This window comes from Nelumbo nucifera, chromosome 5 (assembly GCF_055504915.1).
Source record: "Nelumbo nucifera cultivar China Antique chromosome 5, China Antique-T2T, whole genome shotgun sequence".
NCBI classification, from domain to species: domain Eukaryota; kingdom Viridiplantae; phylum Streptophyta; class Magnoliopsida; order Proteales; family Nelumbonaceae; genus Nelumbo; species Nelumbo nucifera.
The window spans coordinates 46739657-46761543 of NC_142653.1; the positions used below are offsets into that span (position 1 = coordinate 46739657).

At 36.3% G+C, this 21887-nt stretch overlaps 1 protein-coding gene across 6 annotated transcripts in view; it reads left to right on the forward strand.

The window, feature by feature from the left end:
* ESP (separase) overlaps positions 1–18415 on the forward strand; it is a 67956-nt gene extending 49541 nt beyond the window's left edge. For all 6 annotated transcript variants that reach the window (XM_010247615.3, XM_010247616.3, XM_010247617.2 and 3 more), the window contains 8 exons: positions 1615–1815; positions 12143–12198; positions 12325–12551; positions 14290–14548; positions 14828–15224; positions 16327–16566; positions 16798–16885; positions 17517–18415. In XM_010247615.3, the coding sequence (XP_010245917.1) occupies positions 1615–1815; positions 12143–12198; positions 12325–12551; positions 14290–14548; positions 14828–15224; positions 16327–16566; positions 16798–16885; positions 17517–18031 (1983 nt within the window). In that variant the 3' untranslated portion in view covers positions 18032–18415. The remainder of the gene's footprint in view (positions 1–1614; positions 1816–12142; positions 12199–12324; positions 12552–14289; positions 14549–14827; positions 15225–16326; positions 16567–16797; positions 16886–17516) is intronic.
* The last annotated feature ends 3472 nt before the right edge of the window (positions 18416–21887 follow it).

Here is a 21887-nt window from a genome sequence, read left to right on the forward strand (position 1 = left end):
GCAAGTGTGTTAGAGCTGGTTGATCTCCAGGTATTTATAGTGTAGGGAGACCTAATTGAATTTCTCAATGTCTCCCAACCAGATTAGGTGAGACATGCTAATAAGTTTGTTTCAATTCAGCCTTGAATTCGACTAGTCAATCCAATCAAGTCCTAATCACATTAGAACTCTTCAAAATAGGGCTCCCCAGTCCTAATTAGGGATGGCAATTTTCCCCATCCCCGACGGGGACCCGACTTCCCCAACCCAATGGAGTCAGGGATGGGGATTGTTTTGGCGGGGCAGGGACAGGGACGGAGATTAATAGGAATCCCCAATCGGGGTCAGGGTCAAGGATGGGGATTGAGGTCCCCGCCCCGTCTCGAACCCGATTATATATTAAATGTTATTTATATTAAATATATATATATTATATTATTTCTATATATCAAAACACATTTAAAACATTATTTACAATTAAATTTTTTATTTATTTTAAGTAAATTTATTTTTCAGAAAAAATACTGTTATCTAAAAAATTTCGAGGATCGGGGATGGATGACAAATTTTATTCCTGATGGGGATCGGGGACGGGGAATATGATACCCCCCCGTTGCCATTCCTAGTCCTAATAAATTTCTTTTTTCTTTCAAGTGGAATGTGAGAAGGAGAGTCTTGTGTGGCATGGGACCCACAAGCCTCTAATTCAAACAAACCAAGAGTTCTTCCTTTCAAAATGGAGGTGGGACCCATCTAGGCCTCTAAGTTGGCTCATATATGTCAATCAGAACCAATCCAAGTTCTACCACCCAAAGTACTTGGGTCTATTGGTTCAAATTGGATTATGTTCATCAGGTTAACAAGCTTAATTGAACATTTGTAGTACAGTCTATCTGCCATTAATTGAACATTTGTCTAGATACTGTTCTAATTTCTCAAACATACCTATGTATTGACCTCAAAAGAACCTCACTGGTTGGCATATCAGAAGGAGACAAGTCTGATATTCGTCAAAGTACCAATATCAAGTCTTGGGACTACATGCAACTATCCAATTGCTCCACCAATCAAAAGGTCTAGGAGCACATTGGATATAGTCCGGTTCAATGTTTCATAAACACTTATAATTTGGATCTGAACCCTAGCAGCAGAGACACACTGCTCCACCCTTAGGCGGTACAAGTATGTCAACCTTGTCAGGATAAACTACCTTGGTTAATCCATTTGTTGAGAACATTTAGTTTGCATATTGAGTATTTAGTCTCATAACATAGTCCTAAAATGCAGGTCGAGGGTATAACATAGAAACACACCACAGTGACACACATAACTACACTAGAAACTCAAACGTTATGCATAATAAAGTAGTTTACAAGAAATGTTGGACTTCTGGGGGCATAATTATCTAACAGTACCTTATGTTCCAGAAGGAGTGACAAATTATAAGATGAAATTCTGAATTAAGGGCAAGAATACCAAAATGGAGATTTTGGACTGTTTTATTTTGATATCCTTTTACTCTTTGATCTTGTTTAACTTTTTAGTATGTATTGCTCTTTATTACCAATTATAAGAAAAACAGTTAAACTGAAATGTAAATTGTTGAGTTTTAACTGTGTAATGATACTGAAACAGGTATCTAGGTTGCTTGCTGCAATATTTTTACTTTCTACCTCAGGTGGGCTCTTTTATTTCCCTTTTTGTTCTGGCAAATCTCTCTCTAGAAGTCATTGGGCAGCATATTTTCATCAAGCTTCACTTGGTACACATCTCAACTACCTGTTTTTTTCAAGTATGAGTGCAAAACTTAAGGGCCAAAACTTTGTAAATTCTCAGGTATGCCTTTCCATATTTATTTTGAAATGTTTTGCATGCACTGTTTAGGGAAACCACCTAATAATTTCTGTGCTCGAAAAGTAATTTGAGGATTTATTTTTATTGTGTTAGGTTTTATGTCATTCTGATTTGTATATAGTCATCTTTAGAGTGTTGTCTTCTGTTTTGTTATTGCAACAGTACCAATATATTACTAAGATGACTTAGTTCCATTCTCTTAAACTGATATTCCAGGCTCTGGTGTGCTAGAAAAATAATTTTGGCTTCTGTTTTGTTATTATAAAAGTACTAAATATCACTAAGATGACTTAGTGTTGTCTTCTTAAATTGATACTCCAGGCTCTGCTGTTTCAGGAATTCCTAATATGCCACAATGATATTCAAACTCTTGTACAAACTCTCCAAACATGATTGTATGATTGTTTATATTTAATTCTTATCAGAATAATTTCTTTGTTAAAAAGGGCATCCCAGTGCATGAGGCTCCCGCAAATGCAGGGTCTGGGGAGGGAGAGATATGTGCAGCCTTACCCCTGCACATATAGAGAGGCTGTTTCCAAGATTTGAACCCTGGTCACCCAGGTTGCAATGGAGCAAGTGAGCAACCCAACCATTGCGCCAAGGCCCACCCTTGGAATAATTTCTTTGTTATTGATAAAATTTAGAGGCTAGGGACCTAGTATTCTAACTGAACATATTCTATCAAATGCTAAAGTGAAGAACGATGTTGGGTGTGAAGGAGAAATCCATCATATGGATGGACGAACCATGCAGGGTGGCTGGTGAAATTTCAAAAATTTATTTTCTCTCTTCTGTGAATCGTATTCATAGTTTTAGAAAAACTGCATTTTTCAAGGATCGTTCTTGAACCAAACCGGACCAGATCTGAAACCAAAAGAAAGGGAAAGCAATGCCTGATATGGAATCCACACATGTAGCTCCCAAAGTAGGTGTTCATGCCCAAAGAAGGTACCAAAACCCGCTTCCACTGAAGATGGCGCTACTTGACATGAAGCAGGTTCAGTAATGCAGTCCTTAAGCAAGAACTGCAATCCAATGGCTTGGGTCGAGTAAGGGAGGTGAGCACGAGCTAGATCTGATTTTTCTTCCAAAAATCAGAATCAGAATTGATCTTTATCAGTTCAAGAATGGAGAATCGAATAGGGTATGTATGGCGGCAAGAGTAGAAGGAGAGGGGGAGAGTTGAGAGCAGTATTGTGTGTCTTGGAGCAATTCGCCCTCTCCTATTTATAGATCTTAAAGAGCTGATCTCCTAATCTAATTAGGAATTCCTTAATCCAAATCTTTCTCTTTAAGTGGATAAGACTTATCCTCTTATCCTTATCTGCTGATCCAAACCCATATCCACACCCAAATTCGCCCATGATGATTAATCCAATTAATCTTTGGGCTTTAGGCCCATTAAGTAAATGGCTCACGTCCCTGATTAATTGTTGGCCAACTTGGCTCTCTTTGTATGGTGTGGGACTCTAACATTGATCTCACAAAAGCCATTCGGGTTCAACCCCTGAGTCCATCAGTATGGGCTCTTAATGGGCCCAACATTTACACTAAATGGTCATTGAGTCCAACCATCTTATGAAGGCCCAAGGACAATTGTCTTAAGTGAGATTAGCCCATTAGGTATAATAGCCCTAAATGGTCTTTTACACTTAACCTCTTAGCCCTTAATGATCAAATACTACTCGACAAGAGACGACCTCTCCCTCGGCTACAAGGTAAAGTGTTGCACTCTCTGCTCAGATGGATCCCAGGAATTAAAACCTTTTGCAAACCCTTTCATAAAACATAATTTATACATATATATATATATATATATATATATATATATATATATATATATGTATTCATATAAATATATTTTGCAAAAACAAATCTCAAATACAGTTGAAATCGACTACCGACAGTTTTGGTTTCCATCAGAGAGAGTGCAACCCCTGATCATTCACTTTGTCTGACAAAGGGACTGATCCTATCACTATGATCACCCACTTGAGTGAATTCTCAGACTGCCCCAACATACCCAGGTTTTGACCCCCGAAGGGTTTCATTGATTGGCATATCAAAGACAACTTAATCTGACACCCAATGCAGTACCATAATCGAGTCTAAGGGTTGGATGTAACTTTCTAGTTTTGCCCACCAGTCTCCAAGGTCCAGGGCATAATTGGAAAATGGTCCGGGTTTAGTGTTTCAAGCAAATACACACTACATGTGTTCCGGGTCTAACCCTGACAGCTGAGACAAGCTACCCCAACCGACTTGGCAGCACATTCGTGTCAGCCTTTGCAGGATAAACCTCCCCAAGTCTATCCAATGGTTGAGAACATTCTAAACTAACACGAGTCTCATAAGTGTCTAGTTTAAGGGTAATTACACAGAAACACACCAAATATAACATGAATCAATTATATACTTTTATTCATTTACAATAAATATATATGTACATGAATCTAATTGGAGCTAAGGGGCATACACTGTCTAACAGGGTGAACTTTTGAAGGCCCACCTGGGCTTAAGCAAAAACATGTTGATAGGGACTGGGAGAACAATAGTGAAAAAATATAAACTAATTAAAGATTTAAAAGCTATGTAAGGGAGAGTAATAATGTTGGAAAGACTCAAATAAAGTGGCAATCGACTTCAATACATTAGTGCATTCATTGAAGATTAGATTTAGGGCAATATTAATTGTATTCGTACCAGCATAGAGAGGTATTGGGTTAGAGATTGTAACACATAAGTCATGAAGTAGACCTCACAACCAAATAATTTCGCTCATAGTTGTCAAGGCGACGCCTAGGCGATAAGGCATTCTTGCAGGGTTGCCTCGCCCAAACGCCTGCATATTTATATGTAAGACACCACACAATATTTAAAATTTTTATTTTATGTTATTAATAGTAGTACAACGGATATTACTAGACTAAATTATTCATATTGTGGATTTATAGTATTAATATTTGTTATTCTTATACTAGTTTCCTTTTGTTATTTTCTTATTTGTTTGGGTTCAATCGTGACACAAGTCAGTGACATAGTCTTGAACCCTTTAGGACTTTAAACCAGACTTGATAACTGAAAAATAACTTGAAGATTTTATCCAATTGACACACAAAAACAATCAATAGGACTTCTTCTTCTTCCTAAGACCAAAATAAGGGCTCAACCCTTATGTTTTGTATGTTTATTTCCTTACTTATTTTTCTACTCATAAATATCTTCACTTTCTATCTATTGATATGGGGTTTATACTTATTTGATGAGAATTATGGTGATTATTAGTTAAAGATCACTACTTATTACTATGAAACCTAGGGATCTACCCTAGGATTTATATTTTTTTATTTTCTAAAACTCATCACCTAGGAGAAGCCTAGGTGCCAAGGCTCTCCCCTATTGCCTAGCTTTGCCTTGGTGCCTTGAAAACTATGGTTTCACTATAAGTTTATGATATAGCATGATATTCAGTTTTAGTAGAAGACTAGGAGATAGTATTTGCACTTTCAAGAGATGAGGGAATCTTCGAGAACATACCATCCAATAATAGACCGATATTTGATGAGTATATGAGCAACTAACTCAATAGAAACATTTCAACTTTTAAATCTCCATTGGATCATTTCTAGTGACAACCATGCCATCAACATATACAAACAATGTTGTTAAGTTCCCTCCAATGTTTTTATGGAACAGTGTGCGATGAGAACTGCTTTGTTGGTATCCTATAGTATCGTTGCCTTGCACAATCTCTTAAATCAGGCCCTTGACAATTGTTTAAGTACATACAAGGCCCTCTTTAATTTATACACCTTTTCCTTTATGTAATACCTTGGAGGAGGCTCTATGTAGACTTTCTCTTGCTGGTCTCCATTCAAAAAGGCATCCTCAACATCCAACTGATGTAGTTCCCAGAAAAAATTTGCTGCTAGGGAGAGTAACATCCATATGATATTTAGATAAGCCGTTGGGGTAAATGTCTCCTAATCTACACCCTTCTTTTGAGTGAACCCCTTTGCAACTAGTCTAGCTTTGTATCTATCTATAGAGCCATCATCCTTGTGTTTGACCATATAGATGCACTTACACCCCACAATGCTTTTCCCTTCTGGTAGATCCACTAGCTCCCGAGTGTTTTCCTTCAATAAGGCTCTCATTTCCTCATTTATATTTTCCCTCCAGTTGGGATCAACAATTGCCTTTGAGTACTTGGAAGGGGTGGAGACAGAAGTCAAGGCAGTAATAAAAGTGTGATAGACAAAGAGAAGGCAATGGTAAAAGTGTGATAGGCAGGAGACAAGTGAGAATATGAAACAAATTTATCTATAGGATGAAGAATACATGAATGTCCATGTTTTTGCAAGGCAATAAGATCTGAATCAAGACTAGTGGAATCAGTAGTGTGAACAATACCTTGGTGGATTCAAAATCTCCCAATTGATTGTAGTCATCAGTCAGCATGTTCCTCTTTCTTGTCTTTGATAAACACTTGCTCTCTTTCATTTCCAGGGCTAGGAATATTTGCTCCAATGATAGGTGTAGTACCAACAAGAGTCCCATTTGGATTAGCAAACTCAATAGGTCCAATAAGAAGGGAAGAAGTATGTGAGGAAGTATGATTGGGAGGAGCAATTGGAAGAGAGGGATCGAGAGCAAAAACAAGGATTAACCCTAGTGGAGATCTCTTCCACTCCACTAGTCTCCCCTTGAAGAGAATTTTGATAGGGCTCAAAAAACGGTTGTGACTCACAAAACGTGGCATCTTTAGTAATGAACTTTCTCCCAGTATGTGAGGAAGTATGATCGGGAGGAGCAATTGGAAGAGAGGGATCAAGAGCAAAGACAAGGATTAACCCTAGTGGAGATCTCTTCCACTCCACTAGTCTCCCCTTGAAGAGAATTTTGATAGGGCTCAAAAAACGGTTGTGACTCACAAAACGTGGCATCTTTAGTAATGAACTTTCTCCCAGTATGTGAGGAAGTATGATCGGGAGGAGCAATTGGAAGAGAGGGATCAAGAGCAAAGACAAGGATTAACCCTAGTGGAGATCTCTTCCACTCCACTAGTCTCCCCTTGAAGAGAATTTTGATAGGGCTCAAAAAACGGTTGTGACTCACAAAACGTGGCATCTTTAGTAATGAACTTCTCCCAGTAGTTGGATCAAGACACTTGCCTCCCTTTTGTTAGGAGAGTTTCCCAAAAACACCCTACAGATTGCCTTAGGGTCCAACTTAGTCCTTTTAGGAACATACACAACCAAAAACCTTTGGAGGTAAAGAAAACACAGGTTAATGTAGACAGAGAACAAGCAAGGGGATTTTCATACCCATTACCTTGGATGACATCCTGTTAATCAGATACAATGTTGTGAGCATTACATGAGGCCAAAACTTCTTGGGAACCTTGCTTTGGAACAATAAAGCACGAGTCATTCCATTAAATGTCTATACTTTCTCTCTATTTTTCTGTAGAGTATAAATGAAAGAAGATTGGTGTAAAGTCCCTTCATCTTCAAAGAATGAGTTCAGAGATTCTTGATGTATTCAGTTGCATTGTTTGTGAAGGACTACACACATTGGAATGAACTAAATCAAAAGGAACTTTTACGTCATTATTGGAACTTGAATAGTTTGCTTTTACAATGCTTAAACAACTAACACACATCACAGAAAATGACTTTCAGTTGATTCTTTTTTGAACTTTGGAAATAAGACACTTAACAAGAGAAAAGACAAATGACTCAATCTGGCATGCCGGAGATAAATTGTGGTACTAAACTCCTTGCAGTTACTACACTGACTAGTTAATACTTTAAGAGTTAAAACTGATATTTTCATTGACATAGTAGAGACAACCAGCTTCATGACCACTCCCAATCGTTTGTTTTGTCAGCCAGTTCTGGAAGACACAATGGGAAGGGAAGGTTTGTTTTGGACTTTGTTGTAATTGAACCCTTGGGGAGGGTTAAGAGAATTTACCTCTCTCCATGTCTTTTTTGTATATGTTTCTAATCTTTAATAAAGTTCAGTTATTGATAAAGGAAAAAAGAAGACGAGGAAGCAATAGAAGATTGATTTAATCGAACCATAGCCCGATTTAGAATATTTACCTCTTTTATAGTGAAATTGGGGAAGCAATTGGAAGGAGCAATTAGAATATTTACCTCTTTTACCTCCATCAACCATATTTGAGCTTGCTACATGCCCATGGGATCCCAAGCCCTTATTCGGTTTCTTATGATCTTATCTTTCCTAAGGGCTGCTGGTTTCAAATGGATGTAAAATCCAACATATATCCTTAATGTATTTCTCCCCTCCATAGTGTGAACACTTAAGATTTTTCTTCTCTCTCCTTATGCGTCCTCTCTAAGTAACTAAAAATCATTTATATTAAGAAGAACGAAGATGCATAACACTAGCTGAAAGGGGGATTTCATTTTTCTTTCCCCTTTTCTTTCCTTCCCTTCCCTTCCCTTCTCTTTTCTTTCTTTTCTCTTTTTTCCTTCTCTTTCTTTCTTTTGTTTATTTTCCTTTCATTTCCATTCTTTTCTTTTTCCTTTCTTTTCTTTTGTCTTTTTGTATGAGGTGTCGTGAGGCACATGAGGTGTACGCCTCTAGCATGCCTTGTGCAAAAGGCATCTGAGGTGTATGCCTCAGAGGTATCATTTCCTTTGGCATATACCTTGGGGTGTTTTGGGGGTGCTTCTCTTGGAGGCATGCCTCTAGTTGTACACCTCCCACGCCTTTTAAAACATTGGCTAAAGCAAGGACAAGATTTAAAATGTAGATGCCATTGGAAATGTTGGTCATTCAAATATAAGAAACATGTTGGAAATATCATATGGAAATATTATAAAAATTATAGACATGGTGGAAACATTGTAAAATATTCAAAATATAGAATGATGTTTTATGAAATGATAAAGGAAGCATAGGTAAACCTTTTTAAATTATTATCTTGATCCAAATCATTAAACAAAGCAAAGAAACTAAGGTTATAGACAAAAGAAAACATTTTGAGGTTGCTCTATAGACCTTAAGATTTAGAGATTAATGATAGAATGAGTTACAACAAAATTTGAACTCATAGAAAATGTACATGGTTGTAATAGATCAATCAAAGAATCTATTACACAAACAAAAACTAATATTTAACTTCATGTTTGAAATGAATATTGAGCTAACTCAAAGTGGTAATCATGAAGTTAGGTGGACAATAGCATTGTTAACCCACACATCTACAATGTTGTCACCAACTTATGTTATAGAATTATTTCTTCTACTCTACATAGTGTTGGTAGTGTTCATTGGGAATATGTTGATTCCAATAAAATTTCATGTCACTACCCATGGAAGTGAAAATGAAAATATGTAGAAATGTTAAGGAAATTAGGAACATTTTAAACCATGAACAAGGGTTGAATGTTCAATCTCTTGTGTGGGAGCATCCACCTTCATTTCTTTCCTCCTACTCTCCTCATTTCTAATCAGATATAACACATGTTGTAGGTTGGGAAGTTCATCCCTTCCCAAAATCTGAGGTCAAATGCCATCATATAAAGAGTCTAGCCTGGTAAGAAACTTGAACACCTCCTTTCAATCTGTTTTTGATACATCTCCTTGTCCTCAGATTATTTTTAGTCTATGATTTCATGATGATCAAGTTCCTCCCATAGCCCCTCTAGAGTAGCAAAATATGTTGCAACTGATATATTTCCTTGAGTTGAAGTGACAATATCTTGAGTCAATCTATACACCCTTGCATTGTTCTTCCTTTGTCCATAAGTGTTGAATATTTTTTTCCCAAATCATATGAGGTATAGGATAGTGCTAAACTGTCTTCGCAATCTTGGGTGTCATGGAAGACAACAGCCTGTTACAGACCCAGATAGGGCGTAACAAAGATTTTGTCTGCTTCGAGGGAGACGAACACCTCCAAGAGATAAAAATCTCAATTAACAAGATAATTCTCTTTGCATTCCCTTTGTTTTCTGTTTTTGGGGAGCTAAGTTATTTTATCTCCCCCTTTGTATCCTTATTCCTTCTCTTCTTTTAATTTAATGAAGTTGGTGTTATTGATAAAAAAAGAAACAAGATAATTCTCATCATAATGCTCATTAAGAGGAAGATTACAACTTAAATAGACTCTTGGATAATAACTGACTCCTAAAAACTTGGCTCCTAAAATTAAGCAACAACTTGACCACTTATCCCAACCACTTTCCACAATCCTAGACTCACCTATGACTTTTAACAGACTCCAATTAGATAGCTATCTACAAAAGTATCAACAACCGAACCTTATCCACCCCAAAGACTCTAGATTTCTTATTTTTGGCCCATGGGCCCATTAGTAGGTCTGTGACACAACCATGACATAGCAGTAGCATTTTCCCTATGCCATTTCCCATATTCTTGTGTCTCAATCTTCAGTTCTTTAACCTGTCCATTGATATACCCCAGTATTCCATGATTTGTGATATGGAGTTTTGCTGAAATAGACCATTCTTTGAAATTGTATTCATCCAACGTCACACTTGTGATTTGAAGACTAGGGAAACTAGGATGCTCTATGTTCAAGAAGTTCTCACTTGCCCTGTTCTCTTTGGAAGACACCTCAGCAGTAATGTACTCCTTCATGGGTAAGCAAGGAAGACTCTACTCTTTCAGTCCAAGTATTAACAGAGTAATCAGCTTACAGTAAGTGAGAGAGAAAACAGTGAAAGAAGCCCTTGAATAACAACCTCCCTCAGTTCAAATCTGATTAAAAAACCTGACTGTAGTCCCTTCACTGTCGATTCCCAGAAAGCTTCTTGAACTGCTTGGGTTTAACATTTCAGCATCTAGACCTGCAGAAAACAGGTCACACTAATAGCCGTTTTGACTACTTTGGTTTGTGCACTAACAGTCCATAGGCAACCAACTTAGGGTCTCCTTGGTCAGCAATGGCAAGGCAGAACCCTAGAAAAGAGAAACCCTAGTAAGCTATGACCAGAGTTAGGGTTTAAGAAGAAATGAAAAGTGAACAGTGAAAAGGAGAAGAAGAAGAAGAAGATGGAAGAAGGGACAAAAAGGTATGCAGGATTGCAGGACCTAGGACAGATTTAGTGCTCTGATACCACGAAAACCTTTTGCTCTAGGTTAGAGAAGAGAAGGAGAAGAATGAAGAGAAATGGGTGGCTACTTATCTCTGTCCGGCCCAGAATTGTTATTTATATGAAAGTTCAATAGTTACATAAGTGACAAAACTTACCCTTAATGGGTGGCAGCTGGTAAAGGTTTGAAATACATAACAAGCCTAGGCCCATACAGTCCAACAAAAGAAAAAAAAAACATCACAGAGAAATAAAGGGACCCAAATCCACATTTGTAGGTCTCACAATGCTAGGGGTGGAAATGAATCGAGCCTTTCATGAGCTATTCGAGCTCGGCTCGTGAAAAGCTTGATTCAACTTGGTCTAAACAGAGCTTCGAGCTGAACTTGAGCCCAATATATAGGCTTGTTTTCTAATCGAGCTGAGCTCGAGCTAAAATAGTATACATATAAAAAATAATATATATATCAATATATAAATAAAAAATAAAATATTACATATATAATATTTTTAGTTTTTATATATAAAATAAAAAAAATATTTTTTTATATTATAATTTTTTAATTTTATAGGAAGCTTGACTCACAATTAAGCTTGAGCTTACAAGCTTTTGAGTTGATCCGAACTCGAGCTCAACTCTCTAGCTCAAACTAAGCTCGAGCCTCATGGTTTTATGGCTAGCTGATCTCGAATAGCCAAATATCCAGCTCAGCTTGGCTCGTACCCACCCTTACACAACACTTAAATGTCACAATACAAACACCGGCAACTAAGCAGAGTAATCAGGTGAATACTCTATAATGACCAGAGATCTGATCGAAAGAAAAGGCAGTTAACGTCTTCAAGCTTAGGGTGCACTACCATCCAATTGAATATGATAGAACCAATATTAGCAATGATTGTCTTTTTATTTCCTTCAATCATGTTCTTCTCTTTCCAAATCTCTTTCCAAATAACCAAATAAATTGCAAAAGATTTATATTTCCAAATAAATTTCCTCAAATGTTATGCAAAACATGTATTATCTTGATACCATACCAACGGCTATTGCTATGGTATTTCTCTTCTCCGAATGTCTTAGCTTGGTAACAATTCGAAGTTGCCGTGGTCTACTGATATGCATTTTTTTTTCCTTCATTGTCACATTGTTATCAGTTGATAGGCATATATAATTATTTGTATTTGATCATCACTTTTTTTATGCTTAGCAGGTTTCAAATGTTATTGGATCAACATCCACCATAACTGAGACCTGCAATTTGCACAGGTATTTAATTGCTTGACCTGCAGAATGAAAAGTAGCACACTGAAAAAACTGTTTTGGCTAAAATGTTTGTTTCCTTCTTTCATTGTTCTTGTTTTGTTTTATTTTATTTTTCTGTTGATACTACAGAGTTGCACCAGAAAAAGTTGAGGATCTTGAAGAATTTGTTACAGGCTTTTTTGTAAGCCTTCCTACAACTACAGTCATCTGTATAAGTTTGCTTGGAGGTGGCTGTGCTAGTCTGCTTAGAGGAATGCTGAATTGTCCGTCCTCACTTCCATGGATGCTACTATCACGCTTAAATTCAAAGAGACGACCTATTGTCACTCTTTTGCCTTTGAATTTAGTTCTTCAAGGTGCTATATGTTTTCTTTAGAACAAGTTTGGATTGTTCTAAACTTTGTTCAACATTGTTCAGTTTGGAAAGGGAACATACATACATTACTTGCAACTAACTAATTTTTCTTTTGGTTTAATCAGTGATTTAAAAGGCGCACCTAGGTGGACAGGCAAAGCACATTTTAGGGTATGTGCCTCACCTAGGTCCTAGGTGCACCACTTTCAAAAGGTGTGTGCCTGGTGCACCTAGGCATGTGCCTTGCGCTTCAGCCCAGGCATGCGCCTTTTGAAAAATTGTGCATTTTTTCTGTTCTTTTGTGCTTAGCAGCTCGGCCAGGGGCTCTGCCCCCGGATTCACTCACTGAAGCTCTAAAACCCCTTTTTATATGGATTAAGAATTTAAGACCCTGATATGGACATGTTTGGGCTTGCCTCAAGGGGCTTGGTATAAAGGTAGCTCATAGAATCAGGAATGCATAATGTTTAACATCACGTTAGCTATTTGAAGTAATGCAATTGGAAAAAAAAATAAAGAGATTAAGAGTTTACATGCTTGAATATGTTTTATATGCTATGCTTGATTTTATTTTTAAATTTTCATTTTAAATATGTTTTACATGTTATGTTTATGTATTTTAACATTTTTAATATTATGCATTTTTTTAATTTTTTAGTGTGTTTTACATTTGTGTGCCTTTGTTCAAAAAGGTGCTCTCCTTGCCTTGCGCCTCGCACCTTGGGCCCAAAATGGCCCTTGCATTTTTTTTTGTGCCTTGTGCTTTTAAAACACTAGGTTTAAGAAGGGTTTCTTTTTTTATTTTCTTTTAGGTAAAACTCTCTAGTGTTTATGGTTGCATCATGCATGTAGTTTAAAAAAATTGATACCATAAACCTTTTGAAAAATGAATGGGTAGAAATCAATAGCTTGAAGAATATCGTGATAGCATCATCACGAACTTTTTGAGAATGCATCCAAGGAAGAACTTCAGCACCTTAGGATGACGTGTGTTGTGGTGATTTATCCAATCTTGATCATAACAAAAGTACACTTCAAAACATTAGGAGATATAGGGATATGAGACCGCCAAGGAAAATAAGATTCGGGGATCTGAAGCTAAACACCTAGAATGCCATTTGGTTGGTGAGAGATGATAATGTGAACACAATCAGGATAAAAAGATTTTTGGAACATTTTTACCAAACCAGCTGTGTGCCTAAGCAAACTGGTTTAGGCAGATTTCCTGGTGCTGTGTGCCTAAACAAGCTATCTGGTCTTCCTTCTGTTATCTTTGGCCTTAAAATGACCATAAACATCATGAGAAGTAGGTAGCTCATGTTAATGAAGTACTTGAATCTTATTGAAACTTCAGATTAAGACCAAGCAGAAACTGAACAAAAATTACATATGCTCCGTTCTCATTCTTTAAGTTTACATCCACATGGCTAATGGGCCATCAAAGTCATTATATAAAATGTTATTAACAATAATAATCTTTTTGACCATTTTCCATAGGTTTATAATGTTAAAGTTCAACAAAATATGGGCCATTCTATTAGTTAAAATTTTCTATAGATGTATCTGCAAGTTTTTGTTTCTCTGTCTGGTCAAGTCAGGCTCCTACACATGCATCGGATTCTCGTTCTTATGTCCATGTCCTTGTAGTGTTGCTACATAATACTGGGCATGTGTATGTATTTCATTATTGTTGTACATAAGCTTCACGGCTACTAAAGCATTTTGCTTCTTTTCTTCAGAATCTTTGGATGATGTTGATGATGATGATGATGCAATATTTAGAAGAGGTTCCATCTCTGAGGAGAATGGATCCAGTAAAAAGTGGTCTTGTCCATGGGGCTACACAGTGGTGGATGATGTAGCTCCACTGTTCAAATCAATATTGGAGGAGAATTACCTATCTTCCTCAGTCTCTCCCCTAGATGATACACAAAAGAACAGGTTGCTCTGGTGGACACGTAGAAAGAAGCTTGATTATCGCCTGGGGAAATTGTTGAGGTAAGCCTCTCACTCTCAGCGTGTCTGTCAGCAATGGCATGTGAACAGGTATACATGTAGGAATGGTAGAGCCACTTCTGCAGAATTCATTGTGCTTCAATTTTTCTGACATAACATACATCCTCATCCTCCCTCATCCATGATAATTAACCTAATTGCAACTTGGTTGTTCAGTTTCTTGCCATGTAAATTTTTCACATAGTTAACTACATTTGGAAAACATTATTGAGGAATAAAAAGTCAAAATCCATTGATATGATGTAATCTTCATGCATCCAGGGATATAGAAGATTCTTGGTTGGGTCCCTGGAAATGTTTACTTTTGGGGGAACACTCAGAGTGCAAACACTTGGAGTCGGTGCTTCAGAAGCTGATGGATGATTTAAAACATAAAAGCGAAGACGATGCACATGAGAATCTTCTGAGAGTTATTTTTGGAGGTGCTGTATCTGTCTCTGAAGCAGATGAATATGTTTCTCAGTTACTGCACAAATGCTACTCAGGCAGCAGTAGATGTTGTGGAGGGGAAAAGTGTTCTGCCTTTTCCATCACTTGTGATGGAATAGAAAGTTTGTCTAGCAAGGCTCAACAACTGATTCTTGAAGTTGCCAGTGGGCTAGAGTGCAAATGTGGCAACAGAGAACCTGTAATTTTGGTTCTGGATTCGGAAATTCAGGTGAGGTTTTTGAAATTTCCATCACTCGTTATGTATATTGAAAACTAAGCTTTTTTTTTCTATTTTTGGGCTGATTATATTAATGGGCATTGAAATATTTCACTGCACCATCCAATCAAGTAGGAATTGCAACGAGAGGTTTGATTTCCATATAGTCTTAACAAATTATGTTGTTTGACTCTGTCAGAACTTCAAATTAACCTTACCATGTTCTTTAAGTGGGGTATGGAGCTGATATAGGGTGGGGAGTGAACACATGGTCATCCAGAGGAGCTCCTACTCAGTGGATGATGCAGATCAGACACAAGGTTCTTTCATTTAGCTGAAATAGGAAGGATCATCTAGCTTGTTGTTATTATTCTTATCATCATTATCATGCCCAGCCAATTTAAGTTTCAATATATCCAATATCTCAAAAGCATGGCTCAGGTGTGCCTAGACTCACTGGTGAAGCTTAGTGGGCAAGCCTCACTTCAACCCAAGTGCACCTTACCTTTAATGGTCTGATGAATATTACCTTAAATATGTTGTTAACAGGTGGGTTTGCTACATTGTAGAGTTCAACTATGATGTTTAGAGCTTAAAGAGATTAATGTACAAAGGATTTAGACCTACAGAACTAAAACTTTTGTGTTAATAACATGACACTCAAATCAATTAAACTAATAGGCTTCAGAAATATTTTTCTAGACTAAGACTTCTATATTCTTATATGATACGATTTTTTTCCTAAAGTGGCACTTCACTTTGTTAAGATGCACACCTCACTTTGCACCTTGCACAAACATACCCTTTAATCATGCTTCTTGTACTGAGAAAATAGCATTGAACAAAGAAGATATTTCAACACATTGATCCAGGCTGAAGGGAAAGTGTCTCTTAGGAGAGCTCTATTTGTACCAGAAAATAGCATAGAATTTGTAAATGTGGATGATGTCAGGAACCAAACTGGCAAAAAAAAGGCTGAACTTACAGTTGGCCTGATTTTACAGTTGAAACTTTCATCATACCTTTGCTGAAGTAATGATTGATATGTGCCTTGAGTGCTTTATTCATGATTAATTTCATCCAAGTCGGCTAATGCACTGATGATTGAAAACAGATGCTTCCATGGGAAAATATACCAATACTAAGAAAGCAAGAGGTCTACCGCATGCCATCTGTGGGAAGCATATTTGCAACACTCAGCAAAAGCTTCCACCCTCAAGAACAAATCGGGAAGGTTGTGGCTGCTTTTCCCTCAATAGACCCCCTAGACGCATTTTATTTGTTGAATCCTAGTGGTGACCTCAGCCACACACAAGTTGAGTTTGAGGACTGGTTTAAAAATCAAAAGCTGAAGGTAATTTTACACCTTTTGTTTCCTAAAAATTCAGGTGTATATATATGCAAGCTTTCTAAATTATGGCACATGCTCATCTGGACTTTGTGCTATGGCAATTTAGGATTACCTGACCCTTCAAATAAGAACTTCTATGAATAGTATACACATTTTTCATCTGTCATTTGCATCCAAAGGCTTCCATTTTATATTTATTTGACCATTAGAAACGTTAATTGCTTTGTGATCCAGGGGAAAGCTGGAACTGCTCCCGCAGCTGAAGAGTTGATGGTCGCTCTAAAGAACCATGACCTATTTATATACTTCGGTCATGGAAGCGGTATGCTTGACTTAAAACTACTTGCTTGTTGTTACCATTATTACCATGCTTATTTGTTATTCTTTTCAAAGTAAAAGAATAACTGCTATTCATGTTGTTCCTGCTGTTGCTGTTGTTGTTATGGATAGGATTTCCTGTGTACACTTAAAAGGAAAGGTATTCGCATTGGTCATTATCCATTGAACACTAACAAAAGCCCAACTTATGGAGTCAGTTTTCTTGAGTTATTTTTTTATCATTCTTGTAGCCCATTTAAGTGAGTTTTAAAATATAACCATTTCATTTTATTCGTTTTCTTAGCATTTTATGATCCAAACTATCATCATATAACATGACTCCCTTTTTGGTTGTCTATAAGAAAATGGAAGAGACATCATTGAAAAATCCTTAAATGATTTCATTCTAGTATTTATTTACAATGAGGAATGGCTCCAATTTGTATGATGAAAGTTTTTGTCCTAAATGCAGATGAAAATTCACAATATAATTACTTCTTTTCACATGACATCCAAATAGGCTATTATCCCCTCTCCTTGCATTGTTAGCCTGTTGCAGCTAGCACTATACCTACATGCTGTTGTTCCTCCTTTCCAGTATTAGTTGATTGAGTTGTTTACATTTGATGGTACAGGGACACAGTATATATCTGGACATGAGATTCAGAAACTGGAAAGATGTGCTGCTACTGTTCTAATGGGCTGCAGTAGTGGCTCCCTCTCTCTCATGGGGTGTTATACACCACAGGGTGCTCCTCTCTCATACCTGTTAGCTGGTTCCCCTGCCATTGTTGCTAATCTATGGGAAGTGACCGACAAGGATATTGACCGGTTTGGTAGAGCCATGCTTGCCGCTTGGTTGCAAGAACGATCTACTTCCTCTATTGATTGTGGCCAATGTAATTTAGTATCAAATGAATTTGGGTCCCTCAGAATAAGCAGAACAATGGAAAATTCAAAGAAAGGCAGAAGAAAGAAGTTACAAGAAGCTCCATCTAGTGATACATGTAAGGATTGTTCTGGACAAAGACCTAAGATTGGATCATTCATGAGTCAAGCCCGAGAGGCTTGCACACTGCCATTCTTGATTGGGGCGTCTCCTGTATGTTATGGTGTCCCAACAGCTATTGGGAAAAAGAAGGATCTGTAAAAATACAGAGGTATTTCCTGAGCTTTGTTTGGTAAAGGATTTGCATGTCATTCACCCTTGGCCTTGTACCAAAGGATATCATCGATAGTCCTGGTTCTTCACAGCATGTGATCCTGTATAGTCCTGGTTCCTGTTACATCTTGCAGCTCGTGTGTATATGTTTTTTTCTTTCATGACCCTACTTGTTTATATTCATCCACCTAAATTCCTCATAAGCCCCTTTACTATCTTGTCGTCTCCCCTTCAAGGTGCGGTTCCTGGTCACATATGGCATGCCTATGCAACTGCTATCTTGTTCGCAAGAGTCTAAAAGGTACCAGATAAATGATTGTTGTACACCTAATGTCAATAAAAAGAAACTAAAGAATTCTTTTATTTTTTCTAGCATGTTCTCTTACAATTATTCTTGTCCATTATTCGTAAGGTTTTAAAAACCGGACTGGACGCAGAACCGTTTTGGGATGGTTCCCAGGTTGAACAGTCCGATCGTTCGGTATGAACGGATGACCTGTTTTGATTTAAAATATAAAAAAGCGGCCAAAAACTGGTTTTTGGGTTAACGGATCAACTGACTGGGTCAGTGGGTTGCTGACCAAATCAATGGTTTTTGGCCCATGAGTGGTTTTAGGGTGAAGCAGACCGATTGCCTGAATAGTTCATGGGTCAACCGGTTCGATCATCCAGTCTGGTCCAGTTTTCAAAACCATGATTATTTGTTCTGTTGTATGTGCTATTGTGTTCTTAAATCTTGAAAACTTTAGGTTTATTGGTAAATCTTGGATCATTTTCATCTTGATATCAACTGGTTTCAGCGTTAGTTAAGTTCTCACTAGGTGTAGTCTCTCTATTGAAAATGTTCATACAAGTTGATTTAGGCTCTCGAACTGGTAGTCACTCAAGTTGTTTCAACCCAAATTTTAGTGAGATGGAACTTGATGAGGTGATAACTTTGAAAATGGGCTTCTCTCAAATATTTATGATGCGTCCATTGACTCATACAAGTGTTTTCTAGGTGTCGAAAATGGGCTTCTCTCAACTATTTATGATGTGATAACTCTGAACTACTATCAGATGAGCAGAATTCACTTTCGTCATAGTTGAAAATTCTTACTCAATCGAATTCTGCCTAAGGTTCAAAGTATCGGAAACGCAAGGTGTATCAGAAAGGTAATTTTAAGAGACATACCGAGATATGCTTTGGAAACGTATAGATACAGACGAAACATCAAGATACACTTGTATGCATTAGAAAATCCAAAAAAAAATCCTTAAAAATATGAACAATAATAAAAATGAGTTTTATGTGAGTATAACTAATTTATTTAAACATAAAAAGCATTCTTTAATGATTTATACAAAGTATCGGGATATAATTAGTAACCATTGAAAAATAATAGAACTAAAATGTTTGTATATATACTAATATTTATTATATATAGAATTAGATAATATTTATTATCTATACAAGTTAATATATACCTTAATTTTTAATAAATCAATATAACTTGTATTCATTTTATTATTATATAAATATTAATAATCAAATTTATAGCATTTGTCGGGAAACATCCACCAAGGCAAGAAAGATTAAGTATAAAAAACGTCTTTTTAATAAGTAATTAATGTTGGCATAATGGTCAATTAATTATTGTTATAAGCAAATGACTTCGGTTCGAAACTTGTTACAATTGGTTTGTGATTTTTAACAAGTTATTTCACTTAAATAACATTAATGACATTATTAAATGCTGCAATTAAAGGTAACTTAAATGAGCATTTAATTAAATTATATTAGCATTTAGTGACCGGCCAATACGTCGAAATTTAAAACCTTGATTCTGCCGCATTACTCAAGCTTAGGAGAATCTCGAACTTAACTTTTAAGAGTGTGGAACATGACATGGCAAAATTTGATTGCTTATATCAAATAACCTGGGACTTGCAGCCAAAATGAATTCGCAATAACAACTGTGCTGAATGACCGTAATGCCCTACACAGTTACCTGTTGCACATACGCACAGTTACAGACATGATCTGGGTAACTGGGTCCCGTTCTCCTGGGTGGCACGTTGGTCTGTCCTATTGGACCTGTTCTAAGACGTCTCGTTTTCTGGTATTAGATTTTAACAACATCCAACTGGGTATATCCAAAATCGAAAGTCAGGTCGTTTAGTTGAGCATCGTTGGTTCATATCAAATCTGGTGGTGGTTTAGTCGAACATATCATCAGGTCAGTTCTTACCCAGGTCTGATGGGATGGGTCCAGGTCCGATTGGATCACAAGAGCATCTATTACTTGAGGTCCGTATCATGCATAGGTGATATGATCATATGAAAATTGAGGATGGCCCTTTTATGGGGATTGATGCTAAATTTTAAATTTGCAACCTCAAGGTTAAGAGTTAACACAATTTGAAGAGACTTGTATGCTTGCAAAACACTACAATATGGTAGACAGAATAATGCTTTTAGCGATTTCTATTGATCAATCAATCCAAAACGTTTCAGATATAAACAATGGTAACGAACAAAGGTCACTTAAATGTAACAAATCCATCAGTTAGAATTAAACAACTCTTGCTATATACATACTAGCGGAGGGGCCCTGCCGTTGCGGCTTGTGAAAGGTAAATTATTATATAGGAAAAAAAATTGTGAAAGGTAAATTTTTTAATTAAAAGTTTACTGGAAAAAAGATCTATTTAAAATAATAAAAATTTATGGATAATAATATATTTAATTTAATAAAATAAAACAATAAATATATATTCATGGCTATCGGGCAATAGAAAGAAAGAGGGAGAGATGACTTTTGTCATTGTATTTTTGTTTTATATAGTGGAATAATTGTAAATAGTTAAATAATAATTAATTTAATTTAATAGATAAATAAATTTATAAAATAAATGAGATAAATAGACAATCAAGTGAGAAAGTAAATATATATAAATATATACATGATTCTATGCCTTACTTTGTAGCAATAATAACTAATTAAATAATTTAGCAAAATAAGTAAATAAATAATAAAGCTTTATGTGCCTTGAGTGCTTTATAAAAACATGGTTTAGCCCAGTTCATGGCCCAATAATAATTATAATATATATAATTTTATTTTCAATTGTATACATCAAAATTCATATAAAATAAAATTTTAAGATCTTTTTTAATTTTTTGTCTATTTATTTTAATTTATATTAAAATTTTCATTATTTTTTTCAAAATAAAAAAATATATATGGCCTAGCCTAAGACTTGGCCCATGGCACAGCACAAGCTCGCATGGGCTTGGGCCATATATTATATATAATAACTATATACTATATAATTTTATTTTCAATTTTATATTGCATATATAAACAATTGTATACATCAAAATTCATATAAAATAAAACTTTAATATCTTTTTAATTTTTTATCTATTTTTTAATTTATGTTAAGTCTTGGCCTAAAACTTGGCCCGCGGACCAGTCCAGCCCACGACATGACACAAGCCTATGCAGTCTTGGGTCGAGGGCTGTGCCAGGCTGACTCCTTAAAATATTTCAAGGGAGGGAAGCACAGTCCACACGACACAGCCCAACATGGTCCGATTGTAAATAAAATAAGAGATAAAGACAATTTTTAACAAATATGAAAAAAGTATAAATTTAGTGGCATTATTGTAAATAGTTAAAAGTGGCATGCATAAAATAATACATTACTATCAACATACCAGACTTCCAACTAACTTCAGAGTTGCATTTAAAATGCACATCAACATATTATTACAAATTAATATGCATAAAACATCCAAAATTAAAATATTAATGGTAAACCTACAGTGGATTAATGTGCATAAATATTAAATAATATA